The sequence below is a fragment of the Staurois parvus genome, unplaced genomic scaffold (assembly GCF_062004578.1).
Source record: "Staurois parvus isolate SC_StPar_1 unplaced genomic scaffold, SC_StPar_1.0 ptg000303l, whole genome shotgun sequence".
Taxonomy (NCBI): Eukaryota; Metazoa; Chordata; class Amphibia; order Anura; family Ranidae; genus Staurois; species Staurois parvus.
The window spans coordinates 17581295-17603435 of NW_028318099.1; the positions used below are offsets into that span (position 1 = coordinate 17581295).

The 22141-nt window shown below is 40.2% G+C and overlaps 1 protein-coding gene across 2 annotated transcripts in view; it reads left to right on the plus strand.

Annotated features, from left to right (window-relative positions):
* Positions 1 to 16784, plus strand: part of WBP1L (WW domain binding protein 1 like) — an 85336-nt gene extending 68552 nt beyond the window's left edge. For both annotated transcript variants that reach the window (XM_089683307.1, XM_089683308.1), the window contains exons 2-4: positions 2749 to 2851; positions 12524 to 12685; positions 13852 to 16784. In XM_089683307.1, coding sequence (XP_089539433.1) covers positions 2749 to 2851; positions 12524 to 12685; positions 13852 to 14561 — 975 coding nt within the window. In that variant the 3' untranslated portion in view covers positions 14562 to 16784. The remainder of the gene's footprint in view (positions 1 to 2748; positions 2852 to 12523; positions 12686 to 13851) is intronic.
* The last annotated feature ends 5357 nt before the right edge of the window (positions 16785 to 22141 follow it).

Consider the following 22141-nt stretch of genomic DNA (forward strand, 5'->3'; position numbering starts at 1 on the left):
CTTTTTTGGTGCTGATGTGGTGCAATTTGAGCCGTACAAAATGTATAGCTTAAATTGCACCGCACAGAAATCGCATGTGATTTGCACAGGAATGCAGTACGGTTCCTGTTTAAAACACATCCGATGTGCCGCACCGCATCAGTGTGAACCCGGGCTTAAGCAATATCACGTTACTCTGGCACTGCACCATGGGATCTTTTTTGTTTTATTTTTCACATTGATTTGGCTGGACTCTTAAAGTGATACTTACCTATTACAAGTGAATTGGAGGAATACTGCCCAGAGGCCCAGATGCCCAGAGGGAAAGTGTGTTTGACCTTAACTCTGTGTGGGTCAGTTCTTGAGGTAAGTGGCAGCATTGGAAGGTGATGATTCACTTTGGTGGCGCACATCAGCAACTTTATAATGAGCACGCATAACATATGCATGTCACAAAACACGATATTTTGAAGAAATATCTCACTGGATATTTTGGGGCTTTTTATGAATTTTTTTATTTTGCGTTTGTTTATATGCATTTGTGTATACGTTTTCATGTTTTTTTTTTTTTTTTTTTATAGTATTTATAAAGTTTATAGGGGTATATGAATTATTAAACACTGTTTATACATGAAAGGTTGGGATTCATTTGCATTTTATCAATAATGTTTTTATTTTTTATTATATTATATTTTATTTTTTTAAAATGGCTTATTTTATGTTTTTTGTTTAATTTTTTTTTTTTTTATACATTTATATTGGATTATACACATTTAGTTGTTCTACATTTTTTTCCATATTGATTTCTATTGGTGTTTGAACGCACAATAGTGAGGAGTTGAAACACAATATATATTGTTTTTGGTATACATTTGGGATAGCATAGAGGTTTCCATCTGTTTAGGTGTTTTAGATTTATTTGTGCCCTAGGAAGATCTCAATACATGGCCTGTTGTGATGCCAGAGACCATAGTTAAAGCCTAGTACATCCTTATTTTATGTTTTTTTGTTTTTTTTTTTTTTTTTTTTTTAATTTCCTTCAACCCAGGGGGCTGAACGAATAAAAAACTGACACCTCAGGAGGAGCCGCTATACTGACTATCTGATGTTAGTATGGTGATCCCCCACTGCTGTGCTATTGTGTTCTGACAGGGAGGATGGCCCCTCCGCCAGAACACACCAGTCGGTGCTCTCCGCAATTGGCTGAGAGCATCGATCGGCAGACCTTTTGGAGTCATGTCTTTTGTTGTGTTTTTTTTTGTCTGTTATTTTTAGCCAAACATGTTATACTGCTCGGTGCAATAGTTTTCAATATTTCAACATAGAAACCCCTATCCTCCTCCTCAGGTCCCCTGCCAGCAGTCCTGACTTAGACTCCCATAAAACACACTACCACTATGTTCACACCTATGCAGTTGGAGTTTGACCCGTTTCTGCACTGCGTTTTTGCATTTTTTTTTTTGCAGCGTTTTTTGTTTTTTTTTGTTTGTTTTTTTTCTTGTTGCTAGGCAGATTTAAAATGCAAAATGTAGAAAAGCATGTAGTACGTTTTTGCTGCAGAGTTTACATTGGAAAGGATCAGGGACTTTTTTTTTTCTATAGACTTCAAACGCACTGGGTGAAAACGTGGAAATGTTAACGTGTCCCATAGGAAATCATGTTAAATAGACTGTACTGCGTTTCTGCTAAATGCTGCGGAAAACGCTTAGGTGTGCACTTAGGGTAAGTGCCGCCTCCGCTCCCTCCTCACTGGCTCTGATGTACAGCAGTGTGGGCCAATGGCTCCTGCTGCTGTATGTGAGCCAATGAGGAGCAAGAGAGTCTCTGCTCTCGTGCACATCACTAGATCAAGATGCATTGGGGGGGTTGTGGGAAAAAAACCTTCCACCTTTTTAACCACTTTAATGGACTACAAGTGCACTGATCAGCTTGCTTGTACCCGTACCTCTGTATGGGCTTTCAGAGGGAGAGTGTGCAGGAGCTGGGCATTGCACCTGTGATCAACTGATCATTGATGTAATGCTTTGCAGGCTCCTATAGGAAATAATAAATGCTTTTTCTTCCTGCAAATATCTGCATTCATTATTTTTTCCTTTTTTATGGCCGGTTCACACCATAGAAACACAGTCCAGTTGCGTTCCGGATGTGTTTCCACATGTGCGTTTTTGGCATGTTCTGGTGTGTTTTTGACGTGTACTGGTGCGTTTTTGATGCTTTCCAGTTAATTTTTCCACTCTTCTTTTTCAATTAGGGACATGGGCGTTCCAGTGCATTTTTTTGGTGCGTTTTTTGATACGGTTTACCACGTTTCAGTACAGTTCTGTGCAGGAAAAATGCAGCCTGTTCTGCTTCCTTTTTTTTTTTTATTTTCTCTGCAACCAAATGCACTGGAACTGCAAGCACTGATGTGAACTATGACATTGACAATCATATAACCTACTTTGTGTGCGATTTTGATGCAAACAAAAGCACACTGACACGCATGTAGTGTGAGCTGACCTTAAAGGTGAACATATCCTTTAAAATCAATTATTTACCGTGGAACAACACAGAACATACCCTGTTTACATGTTTGTAACCCCATTCACACAGAATCAATGCGTTGTGCATTTTCACTGGGTGAATGGCTATGCAATTCTTTTTTTTTTTAAATCAACCCCATGGTGTATTTTAACTAGTTTATTCAAGTAGGAAATATTACGTTTGAATATTGTTTAAGAAAATGTATGTTATTTACCTAACGGTTTCCTTTTTTTTTTGTGTACATAGGATAAGGAAACATGCATTGGACTAAACAATCAGAGTTATATATGTGAAACGGGTCACTGCTGTGGACAATCTCAGTGCTGCAACTACTACTATGAGCTATGGTGTAAGTCTGTATTTGTTTAATTTTTTCTATTTTTTTCTGCATAGTATAAAACTGGTTCCCAGGCATGTTCTCTGTTGACCTCTGGTGTAAAAGATAGGAAATCATGTTAAATAGACTATACTGCATTTCTGCAAAACGCTGCAGAAAACGCTTAGGTGTGAACCTAGGGTAAGTGCCGCCCCCGCTCCCTCCTCACTGGCTCTGATGTACAGCAGTGTGGGCCAATGGCTCCTGCTGCTGTATGTGAGCCAGTGAGGAGCAAGAGAGTCTCTGCTGTCATGCACATCACTAGATCAAGATGCATGGAAAATAATTTACTAGCAGGTGTAGTAGAGTAATAGAAAACCAACAGACCCAACAGACATGACATTATGCTGATTCTGTGTAATTGGATCATTAATTGAAAGGGGCATGTTCAAAATAATAGCAGTGTGGAGTTCAATTAGTGAGGTCATTCAGTCTGTGAAAAAACAGGTGGCCCTTATTTAAGGATGAAGGCAGCAGATGTTATATATTTCTCTCTGAAAATTTGAGTAAAATAGGTTGTTCCAGACAAAAACAGCGCACTTTGATTAAAAAGCTGATTTGAGAGAGGAAAACCTATAAAGAAGTGCATAAACTGATAGGCTGCTCAGCTAAAATGATCTCAAATGCTTTAAAATGATAACCAAAACCAGAAGACTTCGAAGAAAACCAAAAATTACCATTCAAATGGATCGAAGAATAGCCAACATGGCAGACTCTGCCAATGATCAGCTCCAGGAGGGTGATCAAAGAAGGCCTAAGTTTCTTGTGAGTACTGTAACAATTAGAAGACACCTATGTGAAGCCAAGCTATCAACAAGAAGCCCTCGGAAAGTCCCATTGCTGGAAAAAAAAAGACATGTCCACAAGAGGTTACAATTTACCAAAGAGCACAATGACTGGTCTACAGAGAAATGGTGCAACAATTTGTGGACTGATGAAAGCAAGATTGTTTTCTTTGGGTCTAGTGGCCACAGACAGTTTGTCACATGACCCCCGAACACTGAATTCAGGCCATAGTACCCTGTGAAGACAATGGAGCATGGTGGCACAAGCCTCATGATCTGGGGATATTTATTTCAGGTACTTATATAGCTCTGTCAATTTACGATATCTCTCATACTATGGTGTTTTTGCTATTTATCGCATACCAGGGATCATGGATCAGTTTGAATACATCAAAATACTTGAAGAGGTCATGTTGCCTTATGCTGAAGAGGAAATGCGCTGTTTCTTGGGTGTTTCAACAACACAATGACCCTAAACACACCGGTAAGCGAGCAGCATCTTGGTTCCAGACCAACAATATTAACGTTATGGAGTGGCCAGCCCAATCCCCGGACGTTCATCTAATAGAAAACTTGTGGAGTGACATCAAAAATGCTGATTCTAAGGTAAAACCAAAAAATGCAGAGGAATTGTGGAATGTAGTGCAATCATCCTGGGCTGGAATACCTTTTCACAGGTGCCAGAAGTTGGTTGACTCCATGCAACACAGATGTGAAGCAATTTATTAGAAACCGTGGTTTACAACTAAATATTCAGTGATTCACAGGAACGCTAAATCTTCTGTGGAAATGAAAGCCATTGTAAGGATTTTGAGCTTTTGTTCACTTTTTTAAACACTGCTATTATTTTAAACACAACTTTGTATTCTACAGTTTGTATGTCCAGATTCTCAGCCAAGCTCCACCTTCCATACAAGAGTAGATTTGTTTAGACATGACGACTTTATCTAAAAACTAAACATTGCTAGAAAAAAAAAAGAGAACGTGTTCTGTTTTAGCTGTAGAACCTATAAGTGATTTTAAGCAAAACTAGGGTTCAGCTTTTTTGTGTCAGTCTGATTTCTGCATATGCTAAGGTAACCAGATTTTCAAAATTAAATCCAGAGACGTGTTACTGACCATGTTAGACAATATGCGCACAATTTGATGGGGAATTGCGGGTGCGGTCAAACTTCAGTTAGTGAGAGAGGCTTAAAGGGGTATGGTTAAATAAAACTTGAACCTATGTTGCAGTGAGTCAAGAGTGTTTTAAGGAAGAGTGTGCAGGGGTCAGGAGTAAGTAACAGAGAAACCCAGTGTCAGGAGTATGTAGCGCACAGAGCGCGGACATCAGGAGTAAGCAAATAAGAGGTCGGGAATATGTAATGCGCAAAGTGTAGGGTTTGGAGTAACTAACTCAGAGAAAGTAGAGGTCAGGATTAAATAACTCAGAGAACGGGATTAGGAGTATGTAAGGCACAGAGTGAAGAGATCTGAAGTATGTAATGCACTAAATGCAGAGGTCAGGAGTAAGTAATGTAAAGAGTACAGAGGTCAGCATTAAGTAACGCAGAGTACAGAGGTCAGCATTAAGTAACGCAGAGTACAGAGGTCAGCATTAAGTAACGCAGAGTACAGAGGTCAGCATTAAGTAACGCAGAGTACAGAGGTCAGGAGTAAGAAACGGAGAGGAGAAAGTAACAGAGTGCAGAGGTCAGGATTAAGTAACACTCAGAATGCAGAGGTCAGGTCAGTAAGTAATGCACAGAGTTCAAGATAATAAGTGCATCTTCAGTATATTTAACATACAATATACTCATCCTTTGGTGTGGTGGCTCACCGGTTACTTCTGATTTCTTCCTACAAATGAAAGTCCAGGGTCTGTGTTTCATGCCCCCCCCCCCCCCCTTCTCTTTCCCAACAGTAAGGCAGACATCACAATATATTTATTGCAGGCATTCCTGGCCTCATCTCCGGACATCTGGCAGCTTGAGTGTCTTGCAGTTTGCAGGCAGCAACTTAACAGTCACAGTTGTTGAATTCTGCTGTACAACACTAAGAAATGTAAACCGACTCCAGAAAAAAATATAAGACAAAGGAGGAGTAGAGGGCTTGCAATCTAAGAGGAAGTGGCGAGGAGGCAAAGTGCATTTCCCAGCTGCTCTGTAAGCAATAGATCAGTTGTGATGTGCAATTTTCCTCTCCCAGCACACTTTTCTAATCTTAAAGTAGTAGTAACCTCTCATTTCTATTCTTATCTATAATAAAGCTTGCCTGTAGGTAAAAGGAATATCTCCTAGACGTTCACCGTGCCGGTAACATAACAGGTGCATGCACTCGGAAGAAACAGCATACCCATGCTGTTCCTTCAGAGCTGTGTGCCGTGGCTAAAACTTCCGCGCATGCGTGGGAGTGACGTTACTGGCGGTGAAGATGGAAGCCCTGTCAGCGGTGATAGCATGTCGCTGGAGGGCTTTGTTTCAAGGTAAGTTTCATATAATGTTCTGTGCATATTATAATATTACTTTGTATGGGGAAAACCTTCTTTTTTTTTTTTTTTTTTTTTTTTTTAACACGTTTACTACAGCTTTAACTGGAGATATACATTTTAGCAAAGGTTTCTAGCACAGGTAATGTCTGATCCAGATATACAGTTGTGGCCAAAATTATTCAACCCCCACTGAAATTGAGTGTTTTGGCCAGTTTGACATTGCTTTTGATCATTCAGTCATCTTGCTTACATTTACATTAAAGAGGCACTTGTAGGTCAGACAAATATAACATAACAGTTATAATGAAATAACCACAAATGTCTTTTCTGTGCTCACAGCATTATCAGTTTTATTCAACCCCCAAGTGACATTCAATCTTAGTACTTAGTACAGCATCCTTTTACAGTTATAACAGCTTTTAAACGTGAAGCATAGCTTGACACAAGTGTCTTGCAGCGATCTACGGGTATCTTCGCCCATTCTTCATGGGCAAAGGCCTCCAGTTCAGTCACATTCTTAGGCTTGCGCACTGCAACTGCTTTCTTTAAGTCCCACCAGAGGTTCTCAATCGGATTTAAGTCTGGTGACTGCGATGGCCACTCCAAAATGTTCCAGCCTTTCCTCTGCAACCATGCTCTAGTGGACTTGGAGGTATGCTTGGGATCATTGTCCTGTTGAAAGGTCCAACGTCTCCCAAGCCTCAGGTGTGTGACGGACTGCATCACGTTTCCATCCAATATCTCCTGGTACTGAAGAGAATTCATGGTACCTTGCACACGCTGAAGCTTCCCTGTACCTGCAGAAGCAAAACAGCCCCAAAGCATGATTGACCCTCCACCATGCTTCACAGTAGGCAAGGTGTTCTTTTCATCATAGGCCTTGTTCTTCCTCCTCCAAACATAGCGTTGATCCATGGGCCCAAACAGTTCTAATTTTGTTTCATCAGTCCACAGAACACTATCCCACAACTTTTGTGGTTTGTCCACATGGCTTTTGGCATACTGCAGTCGACTCTTCTTATTCTTTGGAGACAGCAAGGGGGTACGCCTGGGAGTTCTGGCACGGAGGCCTTCATTACGCAGTGTGCGTCTTATTGTCTGGGCTGAAACTTCTGTACCCACATCTGACAAATCTTTTCTCAGTTCCTCAGCAGTCACACGGGGACTTCTCTCCACTCTACGCTTCAGGTAGCGCACAGCAGTCGAAGTCAGCATCTTCTTTCTGCCACGACCAGGTAGCGTTTCAACAGTGCCCTTTGCCTTGAATTTGCGAATGATGCTTCCTAAGGTGTCTCTTGGTATGTTTAACATCTTTGCAATCTTCTTATAGCCATTGCCCTTCCTGTGAAGAGAAATCACCTCTTCTCTTGTCTTCCTGGACCATTCTCTTGCCTTCACCATGTTTGTAACCACACCAGTAAATGTCTAGAAGGAGCTGAGTATCACAGTCATTTTAAAGCTGCCTAATTGGTGCTTATTATGCTTGATTGCTGCTCGGTGACATCCACAGGTGTTTTCAATACCTGATGGAAAGCACCTGTATGAACCTCTGTTCTTCAGAGTGGTAGTCTTTAAGGGGTTGAATAATTGTGGCAATGAAGAAACCACATAAGAACCATTTACTACTGTATTACATAAACAATTGATGTCATTTTAGTTGCATTTGGGTAGTTACAACGTCCTTGTAGGATTTGATTCTGAATACAATTCCAAATGTACACTATAGTCCCTAAACCCCTTTACAGCATTGGGGGTTGAATAATTTTGGCCACAACTGTATGCTCATTTAACAAAATATTAAAATTACATATATTACATGTATAAATACTGCTTAGGCCCCCGTAACTCAAAAACTGAAAATCTGCTTAGTTATCAGGGACATCTAGAAATATTAAGTTCTCCTTTTTAAATGTAGGGATGATGGCCAAAGCAACTAAATTTCTGAAATTATCCTACAGTGTCTTATTTTGTTTCTTCCCTTAGTCTGCAGTGATTTTTTGTTTTGGACCTCTGGGGTTGTTGGTTTTAGGAGGGGGATGCAGAGCTTGGTAGAACCTGACCTCTGTAACATAATCAGCTGTTAAAGAGAGGCAGCAGTTCTTATAAACAGACTTTTTCTCCAACCGCTGTGCATGTGTGGTGGGTGTAAAAGTATTTGGATGTTCAGTTCTGGTAAACAAGACCTGACAGTTCCAGACATCTCTCATGATCAGCAAACTGTTTCAACTTGCTATAAACATGTTCTCAGGAATAATATACGATTGCCCTCTGCAGTTATCACTGGCACTCCAATTCACATTCATGCAGCCAGGGATTAAAGAATATGATACAGCAGCAGGTGGGAAGATGTGTATAAAAGTAGATCCTGTGCTGAATGTGGAAGAATTTCCTCCAGCTCCAAGACTAGAACAGGTTGGAAGGGCACGATCAGTGGAATGTATGAAATACAGGTTCACTGAAATGTCAAACTGCAATTGAATATTTTATATTTATAATGCTGAGACATTCAGGCTGCTTTCCTAAATCCAGGATTCATCACAGAGAATAAGGAATCTGTTCTTGTAATGTAGTAAATAATGCATATTGTTTAATGCTTTACCATGGAGAAAAATTCCTACAGATTTGCAGTTGATAGAAAAGTAGTTGTCATTTTTTCTCTACATTTTATAGAGCATTTATAGAACAGATCCAAACAAGATCAATGAATTAAAGGTTGGCTATATAGTAAGCACTGCAGCTGTGCAAAAATGACTTTATTAAGTGAATATTGATTACTTTAGGGTCTCCAAACTTTCTAAGCAAAGAACCAGTAGGTCCAGACTGTGGCCAGCTGGATACATTTTCCTGGCATAAGTGGGAGTAAACCGTGCCACATCTTTGGTATTGGGAAGGAATAGTGCCCCATCGTTTGTCATTGACAGGAATTATACCCCATTGTTAGTGTCAGTCTTGTTTCAGGGGAAAGTAGTGTCCCAAGGGCTGAATAAAAGCAAGGAAAGGGTCACATCCAGCCTCCCCAGGCCACAGTTTGGAGACCACTACTTTTTAGTAAAGGAATTGGCACACCAATCTAATATGTACACTATATTAGGTTATCTAATGTTATTATAAATAAAGGGCAAAGGCAAAAGTTAGCACTTTATCCGCCCCAATGTAAGCTTCCTGTCTGCTGATAGACTGCATATTGTGCAGTGGCTGGTAAGATCACCTCACTGGTCTGCCCTCTTATACAACATGGCCACGTATTTGTGACCACAAATCCACCAGAGTGGGTGAGCAATCGCAACCTACCCTTCACTTCCAGCTTCCTATGGCCACATTCACACTGGCATTGACAAACCTGCAATGATATGCATTTATATTCATTTATAGGACATTTCTAAATGCATAAAGGTGCACATAATGATTTTTTAATGTTTAAAATTAAAACACGGCATTCATTTTATGTTTAGGTGTATTCAGTTTAAATGTGTTCAGAGCATTTAATCTGATCCTGGAGGAGCAAAATTCTATTTTATCTAAACAAAACTAAACGCATGTAAACATGCGTAAAAGCAGATACATCGAAACACAGAACTTTATCTGGGAAACAAGAAGCTTGTTTATACTTTCAGATATTTTCTTCTGTGTTTAGAACCTAAATGCTGGAGGCTAGCTATGAATTTAGCTGAAGGCTACCACCACGTGTACGCGGGCACAGCAATCCATTAATTTGAACTCTGGACCATTTTTTTAAAGACATAGCTGCAGGGAAATGGCATGGTGTTTGTGCACCATGTATTTCCACACACAGAAAACAACATCACGTTTTCCATTGCATGGGGGTGCCGTTAAGAATTAATGGCAAACCTGCTCATTTGCTAATCAGCAGCATGTTTTTGCTGCAGTTACCTGTGGGTGTGGGGACGTGTGCAATTTACACATCTTCCTGCATTGCTATAGTGAACCTATCCTAAGGGTCTATTCACACCAGATGTGCTGCCATGCATTGATCTACACACACCAGTGCATATACATTATAAAATCATTGTTTTTCAATAAGAACAGTTCACAGCAGTGCGTTGGGCTGATGTGCACCGCCCTGTGCTGGAACATACCCTACTTTTTGTCAGCGTGATGCAACGTTTGTTAACACATATAAGCACATCAAAACGGTCTGTTTCCTTTACAAACAGATCTAAGTGGCGTTTAAAAAAAATTAATAATAGAAAAAAAGTATTCCAGGGCATTTTAAAAAGCAACAGAGCATGCAAATGCATGTCGACACACTTGTGTTTTTAGGTGCATTTAATGCACACTTTGCAGACCCTTAAGTCAGCCATAGATGGATTGAATCTCAGCCGGTTCAGCAGGGACTAGCCGAGGTTCGATCATCTATGGGCAGGCTAGTTGTACTGACGGCGATCCATCGATCAACTTCAGTACAACCAGCCTGTCGGATTTTTAACGTGATCACTGCCGGCAGCTATAGCTGCCAGCGGTTATTTATTTATTTCAGGTGATTATACTGCGCAGTCAATTTACGCAGAGCTTTTACATTGTACATTCACATCAGTCCCTGCCCTCGAGGCTCACAATCTAAGGTCCCTAACTCTCATTCATACACTTACTAGGGCCAATTTACACAGGAGCCAGTGAGCCTACCAGCATGTCTTTGGAATGTGGGAGGAAATTGGAGTACCCAGAAGAAACCCACGCAGGCACAGGGAGCACATGCAAACTCCAGGCAGATAGTGGCATGGTTGATATTTAAACAGACAACGCTAGTTCTACTTGGCGAAAGTGCTAACCACTTAGCCACTGTGAACATTGTGTTCTCTTTTCAGCAGAACACAATAGCGCTGTATAAGGAATTCCCCCATCAACAATTATTGTGTTGATGGGGGAATCCAGCAATTTTTTTTCCTTCCATCTGTGGTGGAAGGAAAGAAAATGGTATCTATGACCTGTCTAAGGCCACACCCAGATTTGTGGAATAATGTATGCTCACTATTGGTAAATCACTTTTTACAGCTTTCTTCTGCAAAGACAACATTGATTTAAAAAAAAAAAAAAAAAAAGGCTTATATTAAAATCTTGGGAGTAGCTGCACATTGAGGAATTTTTCAGGAGCCTGGAATTCAGCCCGAGTATGGCTCCATTGGCTTGTACATTCATTGGAAACAGGCTATTAACCATAGTTTGGCAGTTTTTAGATCTTCAGTATAGTTTCCTAGTGCAGGTCTGTAGCCCACTGAGTATTTTGTGAAATTTCACTGAGGATGTTGTGTTACATCTGTTTTTAAGGCCAAAAGGCTTTTAGCCTGTGTGCGGCCAATCCTGACGTTTTACTATGCTGGGAGGCGCAGCCGCAGCATCCAGCCCCACTGCCTGTAATCTTTCAAATTCTGACGCTGAACGCTGTACTGAGTGCTACTCAGAATGTTTGTGTTGCTTTTGATTTTGTCCCTGAACACATAGGGCCCTAAACAACGAGCACCACTTGGTAAAGTATTCAGCCTTACTCATCTGCACCAGCTTTCAGCCTGTCATAGACTTTGACAGGCTGCTGGCAGCAGGGGAAGCACACTGCAGCTGTGCCTCCCAGGTTCACTAAGTGGTTGGGATTGGCTACACACAGGCTAAATGCCTAGAAAGGTCTATACTGTAAGTCATTTCCTTATATCTATACAGTATGTATGTAAAACAAAAACCTGTGTATAGGTTAGAATTGTGAGTGTATATGGACAAGCGGTGTGTGTATGGGGTGGGGGAGCTATATTTGCACATTACATATGTGGCAAAGATTTTGTCTCTGGATTTTTTTTAACTGAGCTGGTGAGTGACAAATGTGAAACTACAAACAGCCAGTAGAGGGAAGTTCTGTAATTTAATAGTGGAAATACTATACTACAAGCATGCAGAAATGTAACGGTTCCCTTTAATTTCTGCTTATGTTGCATTAAAATTTAGGGTTTAAGCATTTATTTTATTACAAAATTCTGCCTAAAAAGCAAAAGAAAAGGAGCAGCTCTGTGCGTCTGTTCTATTACTGACCTGTGTACAGTGTATGCTTTGTGTTTGTCTCCTGGGCTGGCTTCCCTTACACTGCTTTGTGCAGACCAACTCAGGCTGGGAATGCATACACACATACACTGACAGCCATCCCAAAAAACCATCCGCCCATCCAGGGACAGCTGTCAGACTGTAGGTCATTCCCAGGCCAGATTCCTCCGAGTAATACTCTGCAGTATGGCAGATGCCAGCCTGGAAGACTACAGGGAACATGCCCAATACATTTGTTTGTTAGGAGACCTCTTTAGAAACGTGAACATCTTTGCAAATTAGAAGCTTTAAAAAATGTAACAAAGTTGTACTTTTCATATTCCATGTTTTTATTTTCTCATGCAGGGTTTTGGCTGGTGTGGACAATAATCATAATACTCAGCTGCTGTTGTGTTTGTCATCATCGGCGAGCTAAGCACCGCCTCCAGGCACAGCAACGGCAACACGAGATCAACCTCATAGCTTACCGCGAAGCGCACAGCTACTCTTCGGTGCCATTTTACTTCCGTATGTTATTGATCTATCTATTTATAGATCTGTGTGTATGCCAAAGGTCGCCATATGTCTAGGGTGTGTAACTCCTGCTATGTCTGTTTATTTCTGAGGTCAAGCGGAAGGGTTGATGGATGCATTTAGAGCCGCTCTGTCCAATTAATCAAAAGGCAATTGAATAATAGAATTAGATCGCAAAACTGTGAGCGTTACTCGCTTTAACCTGCCCCTATTTTTAGTATTATTATTGCATTGGCTAATTCAAAGAACAGATTATCTTGAATTAAAAAAACACATATACTGCATGTGTAGTTTTTTGTAGGAGTTGGCTTGCTTCCATGGAATGACCTTGTCACTTAATTACAATGACCCAGGCTGTAAAATAAGAAAAGCTTTACTCTCCTTTCCAGCAGCCCATGTGGTGAAATGTCATTGCTCTCTGATCCCTGACCATGGCAGGTATTCAATTCTTTTGGTGCATATAAGACCTATAACCTCCATCTTACGCTGTGGACTCCTTTGCCGGATCCACATCCAGTAGTGAAGTAGGAGCTTGTGAGAGGAGCCGCAGCATACGGTAAGGGAGCAGGTATTCCAAAACCCAAAAGTGTGGAATACTTACAGCAAAGAGGCAGCGTTTCAGCACACCAGCAGAAAGGTAAATAAAGAACCTGTTCTTTACAGCACGGGCTTTGAGTATACATGACCCTATAATAAGATCACTTTAAAATATCCCCAGCTTCTGCCTGGAAATAACTTGTGAGGTACCTGTTGGGGAGAGCAGGAAAATAGACATGGTAAAAACACTATTGTGATCTTTTCTCTTTGAATTGCACATTTTGATGAAGGAGCAACAGAGTGCTGCACCATGTTGGCCATCGGCAAAGTTTTCCTGCATTTTTCATGTGTGTAGACGCATTCAGGGTATCTGATCTGCCCCAGGGTGCCCATAATTGTAAACAGAGCTAAACTGCATGCACTTAAATTCAGGAAAACAGTGTTATACACATGTAATGATTTATTTTTACAATAATGCTTTGTTCTTTGCCATGCTTGTAATGTTTTTAAATATATACATTATATGCATTAGAAATGTTCTATAAATGCATGTATGCCATTGCCAATGTTATTGCGGCCTTAGAAATGTTTTTACTAACGAGTGTATTTGTCTGTCTTTGTAGGGTTTCTGCCAAACTATTTGCTACCTCCCTATGAAGAAGTGGTGAACAGACCTCCAACTCCTCCTCCTCCATACACTGTCTTACATCAGCAGTGCGTTGCAGCATGTTCTAGTGCTGTAGCCACCGACCCAGTTAGGACTGGGCAGCATAGCCAAACAAGTTCTCCAGCTGCAGCAAGCTGTAGTGAAACACGGCCTCCAAGTGTCGTAGATTGTGAACCTTCAACAACGTGTCTAGAGAGAGTAGCATTCAAACCAAGCGGCCTTGAGTCTAATGACCCAACCAGTGGTGCTGAGTTGGACGAGATGGCAGATCAAGTGTCCTTCTTAGACAAGGAGTCAAAAGAATTCTTGAAGGACTACAGCTCTGAAAGCTTTGATCAGAGCGGTTTCTTTGATGGCAAAGACAAAACCCCTGGCAGACACCGAAGATTTACCGGTGATTCGGGCATTGAAGTGTGCCTGTGCAGTCGGAGCCATCATGATGACTTTAAAGAACTCGATGGTTTAATTGATGACACAGGTGAAAACTTCTGTGACAGCTGTGCGTCATGTGACACTCACCCCCACAGAGACGAAGAAGAAGGGATATTTGATCATGCAGAGGTATCTCGTGATCTGGATCATCCACGACAGAATTTGAGCTTGCTGAATACCATCAATGAACAAGACTCGCCAAATTCCCACAACAGCAGTAGCTCCCGTGGCTAAAGGATAATCCCTTCATGCTGAAAAGCATCAATAAATGATCCCATACCACATACTTATTTTTTTTTTTCATCGTCCTGTACGTTAAACAAAAAAATACAAAAAATTTAGAACTGTTCTACCAAAGCTGGAGAGAAGACAACATAAGTACACACCCAATGCTTTAACTAATGCCTTTCCTAGACTGGGCTTTGGTATGGATGACTTTGGTGATGGAATACTAGGAAAATAAAAGCAGAAGCTGGAGCTTAATGCGTACAGGTGAAGGCTTCAGCATGCGAAATGTCCAGATTTTATTGCATTTGTTTTATATGAACAAGAGCTTCTCTCCTAGTTTCATTGCTCCTTTCCTATAGAGGATTTTTTTTATCAGAATACCAACATGTTGGATCTGATAGACTAAGAGCTACCTGGAAATGCTGAGATTAGATGGATGGATGAGAGTAGAATATTACTCTTGTTGACTGGAAGGACCTTTGCAAGAGAGGAGAAATGCAGAATATGCGCCAGTATTGTGATGGAAGGATGTGAACAAAAAAAAAAAACCACAAGCGGGGGTGGGGGGCTTCAATGTTTTTGTAGCATGGGGTATTTAAAGTGTTTGCCTTTACAGATTATAGGTGCAAGCAAACACTAACCCCAAATTTTTTCTCCACTACTAGTTGACATCCCAATGTTACATGGTGGAATTCCATAATTCACCTCAAGGGGGAGGGGGGAATCTTGTGTATTGTTCTCACTATTTTAGAAAATGGGTCATTTTCTAGCCTTAAAAATGTATAAGCTTTTTTTCCCCCATTATTTCCCTCTTTTGTAACTCAAATGGGAAATCAGCAATTACTTTTGATTTTTGTTTGTTGGTTTATTTTATTTTTTTTGTTGAATGGACATAATGAAAAATCCAATTGTGCAGCTGGTCTGCTCAGAACATACTGTAGTTGCCTCTGCTACCGCCGTTCAGAGGCCGCTGTAGCGCACATAGAATATTGCATGAGTTGGAAGTCACAGATGATCATCAATAGCTGTCCCAGGTGCTTACTTTCCGTGGACTTGGCACTAATGGTATCACATGCAGTAGAACACCAGCTCTCCTTCCATTGTCCATAATGAGCACAGCTACTTTGTATGAGCAGTATTTTCAGGTGTTATATTGGAAACAATTTTGTTTCTGAAATGACCACTAAAAGAAAACGGTTATGGTCACAATGATTTTGCCTATAGGAATGCATGCTTGTGTAAGTCTGTATTCCATACCGTAAGCTGAGTGGTAGTAATGTTACTGCAGTTTTAATTTACAAGATTTTGTTTAATTTTTTTTTTCTTAAACAGTTGAACATTCCCTTGATTGAGACAGAAGGGTCAGGAATGGTCTTTAATGAATCTACTAGAGATTATATATATATGTGTATTCAGATAGTGACTGTTCAACCCATATGTTACTGTTGACTGACACAGACATAAGCAATTTGTTTTTTTTACTGAAATTCTCTCTGACTGAGACTCCTCTGTGCAGGCAGGTAGAATGATCTTTCCCTTACAAAGCTTGCAAGGGTTTACCAGCATCAGGACCTATAATTTTCAGGTTTTATCTGCATTATTATCTGTGGGTGAAATCTGCTATTATGATGTGGCCATTATAACATAAAAAATAACAGGGGGTCCCCTAGGCACTGTAAAGAATATGGGGCCTTTTGCTGTCAGAAGGGGTATTTAAAGTTATTACATAGATGGGTCTCAGGCAATCGGGGGATTTCCATCTAAAATGGAAACCCCATTTAAGTGTGCCTTTCACTCTGGCCATTAGAGGGAGCTAGTTTTGTAGGTTGAAGCACGTTTCCACAAATATAGGTTGTCATTTCCTTTAGAAATGAGCGAACGTGTGTCCACGCCGTCATTTCACCACTTACTGGTGAATAGGTAAGCTTTATTGGCTCAGGCCCAAGATGGCTGCCTCACTGTGTGCATGTAATGAATACATTTTAAGAAGGTTCAATGCTACCAAATCAATTCTTGCAGTGTACATGGAAGTGTACAATTTTTTCAGCACTGACTGCTCTGTGCTTAGGGAATATTTTAATATGACATTTTGTTAAATTGCAAAAAAATGTGCACTTCTGATACTTACAACAAAATATCTATGTGGCAACACGCATCGACATTGACAACTTTCTTGCACTGGATTTTGTCATTTTGTTGATTAATTAAAGGAAACTTTTGAGAATAAAATGCTGTGTAGTGTCTACTGATTGTGCTCACTTACATCACATATTTGCACAGTTGAATATGCTGTACTGGAGATCCCTTGCTGTAGATTTGAATATAGGTTTGAATTTCATATATAAATTTAAATATAAGTATATACCTTTATAACACCTGTCAGTTTTTACACACTTCACCTACTTTAGAGAAATGAAAGTGGAATTGTATTGGTTGCCATGTTCATTATAGCAACCCTGTTGCTAAAGCAGAGAAATTGATGATGGCGTACCTGTAAAATGAGATCACTATACACTCGCCTTTCCCACTGCCCTCGCTGCCAAGATTCTCCCTGCTAAATAGAAATCTTCTGATGATATTCACACTAACTGACCCTTCTGGGAGTCTGGATCTCACTGGTTCCTCCACATTACCATCCTCTTCTGTAATCAGTGGGAGGAACCAGTGAGAGTTGCAGATGAACTGTAAGCTTGACACTCCTGGAAGTGTCCATTTCTGCATGGACTTCAGTTTGGTGACACAGGCAGCAGGAAAGGGGTGTATTTACTAGCTGCATTTACAGGTGTGTATTTATAATATGCTCTGTAGCAACAGGGTCCTTTTTTTTTTTTTTTTTTTTTTTTTTTTTTTTTTTTTTTTTCTTTTTCTTTTTCTTTTTCTTTTTTCTGTGGTTCGCAGCATATTGGGTTTTGTCTTCCTTCATTTTTCCCCTTGTCTGGTTTTTAGTATCAGACGTGAAGGAAACTTAAAGTGTTTATTTTTCTTGAAATTTTGTCAAAAATCAGGATATGTTGACCCTTATTTTGTCATTTTAGCAAAATGCATTCGATTTTCAGTAAAAAAAAAGCTGTTTTTAAAGGCGAATTGGAATTTGAATGGCTCTTGAGGGTTACGGAGGTTCCTTTCATCTGCTGTGAACCTATTCTTTTGCCAAAAACATGGCCTCATATTGGCTTTATTATTTTTGTCTTTTACAGAAAAGGCAAAAAATAAAGAGACAGTGGAAAAGTAAAAAAAAAAAAAAGTAACCATTTAAATGCACAAAAAAGGAAAAAAAGATCACATTTATTAAAAACACTACATATAATAAACTACTATAAATTCAGCCCAAACACACCATCTAAATGAAGTAGATCTTTTTATTTTTTCAAGCTTATGCCTGAGCAGCTCAATGAGGGACATTTAGTATGAGTGGAGTGTTTTTGGTGCAAAATTACTCATTTTGTTATCACTTGTAATCATTGTAAGGTAATCACTTGCACAACTACTTAATTGTGCCGTGTAGCTTGCTTGCTATGGTATTTTGAGTACTTCTTTTTATTCTTCTTTGTCTTACTGTACATGTGTGTTTGTTAAAGTGGACCCCCTCTTCTTCACTAAAGAGCACATTGAAGTACAACTCTACCTTAATTTACTTAGGGATAATTTCACATCAGCACGCAAACATTTTTTAGTTCTGTCTTGTTTTATTAAGAATTTCTTAATACAATAAACAGAAGTACATAAAAAGAAATGAGTCTATTCTGGTGAAAATATGATTCTATATCACAGATTGTCTCATACATTAACACCCTGGTCACACTGGATGCAAATTGGCATGCAATTTGCAAATCATATGCCAAGTCGCACCCTATTATACACAATTACAGCAGTCATATCGGTGCGGTTCCGACTTGGTCAGAGCCGCACCGATTTCCAAAGTAGTACATGCACTACTTTTGGTGCGATTTGCATAGACATCTGTGTCAGATGTCTTGCAAATCGGACCTGAAATCGGCAGTTCACCCGACTTTGAAATCGTACGACTTACAGCGTGCACGATTTCAAAGTCGGGTTTGATGTGACCGGGGTGTAAGAGTTACATGGGGAGTATTTCTAAGATCCAAAAGAGGAGTTTACAGTTAAGCTCAAAACGTTGCATACTCTTGGAGAATATATACAGTATGTACCATTTTTACTGAAAACATGAGCGAGCAAGCAAAACCCATTTCTTTTATTTCTTATGGGATTCATATTCAGCTGTTGGTAATAACAGAATGACATGATCATAAAACGAAACATAGCAACAAATAAACAAATGACCCCTGTTCAAAAGTCTGCATACCCTTAGTTCTTAATACAGTGTATTGCCCCCTTTAGCATCAATGGCAGCGTGTAGTCTTTTGTAATAGTTGTCTATGCGCCCCTGAATTCTTGCAAATGATATAGCTGCTCATTCTTCTTGGCAAAATTCCTCCAGGTCATGCAAAGTCTTTGGTTGGTTGTCTTGCATAAGCCGCACATATGAGATCTCCCCAGAGTGTCTGGATGATACTAAGGTCAGGAGACAGTGATGGTCACTCTGGAACCTTCACCTTTTTTACGCTGTAACCACTGGAGGGTCAACTTGGCCTTGTGCTCAGGGTCATTGTCATGCTGGAAAGTCCAAGAGCATCCCATGCACAGCTTTCATGCATAAGAATGCATAATGTCTGCCAGTATTTTCTAACATGCTGTATTCATCTTGCCATCAATTTTCATAAGTTTCCCCATGCCTTTTTAAAGCTCACACAACTGCAAAAGATCAGTGAACTACCATCATGCTTCACAGTGGGGATGCATTCTTGTCATTATAGACTTTGTTGACCTTTCACCAAACCTAGCGCTTATGGTTGTGACCATAAAGCTCTGTTTTGGTCTTTTCACTCCAGATTACAATGTGCCAAAAGCTGTGAGGCGTGTCAAGATGTTGTCGGGCATATTATAACCAGGTTTTATTTTGGGGGGGGGGGGGTTAGGGTTTTGGCGTAGTAAAGGCTTGCTTCTGGCAGCTTGACCATGCAGCTCATTTTTGTTCAAGTATGGTATTGTGTTCCTTGAAACCACCACACTTTCCAGAGCAACTTGTATTTCTCCTGAGGTTACTTTGTGGGTTTTTCTTTGTACCTAAGCTTGGTATTAAGAGATCCCCAAATTTTACACTTCTTAACAAGTGATTGAACAGTATTGACTGGCATATTCAAGGCTTGGATATCTTTTTATATCCCTCACCATCTTTATAAAGTTTCATTACTTTGTTACGCAGGCCTTTTGACAATTCTTTTCTGCTCCCCATGGCTCAGTCTCTAGCCTGCTCAGTGCAACCATGTGGGAGCTGACAAACTCATTGACTATTTATACACAGACATTAATTAACAATTTACCATATATGTGGCTTTTTAAATTGCAATTGCCATTTAACCTCTGTGGGTCACCTTGTGTTTCTGTACCAAGGTCAGACATTCCAGGGTATGTACACTTTTTTGATCAGCCATTTGGGTGATTTCTGTTATTACGATTTAAGAAGGAGCCAAACAACTGTTTGGCTTCATATGATCACTATCCTCATATAAGACAGTGGTTGTTTTTTTTTTTTTGGGCATGATCAGTCATATTTTTAATATCCATACCAAAATTTCATGATTTTTGTCAGAGTATGCAAATTTTTGAGCACAACTGTATATGACAGGATATTATTGCTAAGACATGAAAGAAAATTCCACAGGGAAAGCATTTCAAGGTAAGGACTATATCATAGTATAAAGCTGATGTGTATCCCGTTGTAGATAGTATAAAATGGACTGGGCATAAACACAAAATACATTAAAAAAAAACTTGAGGAAGCTGGGACACATAAAGAGGAAACAAGCAAGGTAATAAAACTAAAGCTAGAAACAGAGAAAGGGGTAGGAATGTATGAAAAAAAAATAAAGGAAAAGGCACAGAAATGGGGGGTAAGGGGGGGGTGACGGGATGGCCTCAAGGGCACAAATCTGAGTGTGAATAAAGTAGACATACTGGGGTTTATTTACTAAAGCTGGAGAGTGCAAAATCAGACTCACTTGCATAGAAACCAATCAGCTTCCAGGTTTCATTGCCAAAGCTTCATTGAACAAGCTGAGGTTAGAAGCTGATTGGTTTCTATGCACAAGGAAGTCTGATTTTGGACTCTCCAGCTTTAGTAAATAAACCCCCCTGCTTCATCAGGTAGCTAGAAGATCTGTAAACTCCTGAGATTTTTCTGAATACCGTCCAGGAGATACAATTTCCACTATATCGTTCATAGGTTGGACCAGGAGTGATTTTATGCATGTAATATGATCCATCTCAGAAGCCCATTCTAGAAGAGTTAGGGACTTGTACTGACCACCAATAGCGTGGAATAATTGCCCGAGCTGCCATTTAGAAAGTGTCCTAAATTGCCTTTTGTTTGAAAAAACATGTCTAACTTCAGTGTGCAAGTGGAAAATACAATCGCAAAACATTTTGCTTGGGGTGCAGGCCCTCCAAATATGTAGCAAATTACCCTGGTGGAGTTGAGGGGTTAAGACAGTGGAGAAGAACAGGGTTCCTTTACCAACAGGACATGACTTTAAAGCAGGTCTTGTGGGCCTTGCTGGCCAAGGATAAAGGGTGAATAAAGTGTTGTTTACATGTATTGAATTTCAGCTGGTTCAGCAGCAACTTGCTGAAGTTCAGTATTTTTGTACCCCTCTGTGTTCAACAGCAACTGGTCTAAGGACCTCCTGGAAAGACTGCATTTGATCACTGGGTGCAGCAATGGCTACAGCATGGATACACCTGTGTTCTGACGAATGAGGGATTCCCTACTTTCAGAATAGAATAGTGCAATGGGGAGGTCCCTGCATCCACATCGCTTGTGTGGATGTGGGAATCTGTAAAGTTTTTTTGCATTCAATCTGCTGTTTGAATGATGCAGGGTATACACACAGTCTTCCAGTGAGAAAGGTATCTTAAGCTGCACATTTATTAGTATAGTCTTGTAACTTTGGATGTGCTTGGGATAGAAGAATTTTGTAAATTACAGAAAGTACATAAGCAGGGGGAGAACCTTTGTCGTAACAGGATCTCGGATCCCTAATTCAGGCAATCCAGGTCCTTGTTTGAAATAGACTGGAAAAATATATGGTTGCCTGTACCCTAGCCCCTGTAGGCCCTCTGATTAGGGTGAAGGAAAAGGGCTGTATAGTTAATCTTAGTAAGATTTGGCTATACGGTGGGATGAAGATTTATCCCTCAAACATTTGGTGCAAGACCAGGCAGGAAGGCACTTCGGATTCCCAAATAGAGGGGTCATTGGGCCCATAAGGAAAGATGGATGAAGCCTGTCTGACAATCTATCCCATATGTTGAGGAGATGGCTTGTTAGAATAGAGAACAAGGAGGAAGGGCCTTAGTAAACAGATTCTGTCCAAGAAAGTGCTTGAAAGTTACAAGGAGTTAGCTTGTGTTTATATAGAGACCCATTGCTTATATTGTTGGCATTGGAACCGGTTGACTAACTTGATCAAGACTGAAGCAGCCTGGTACGAAGATAGGTTTTGGCC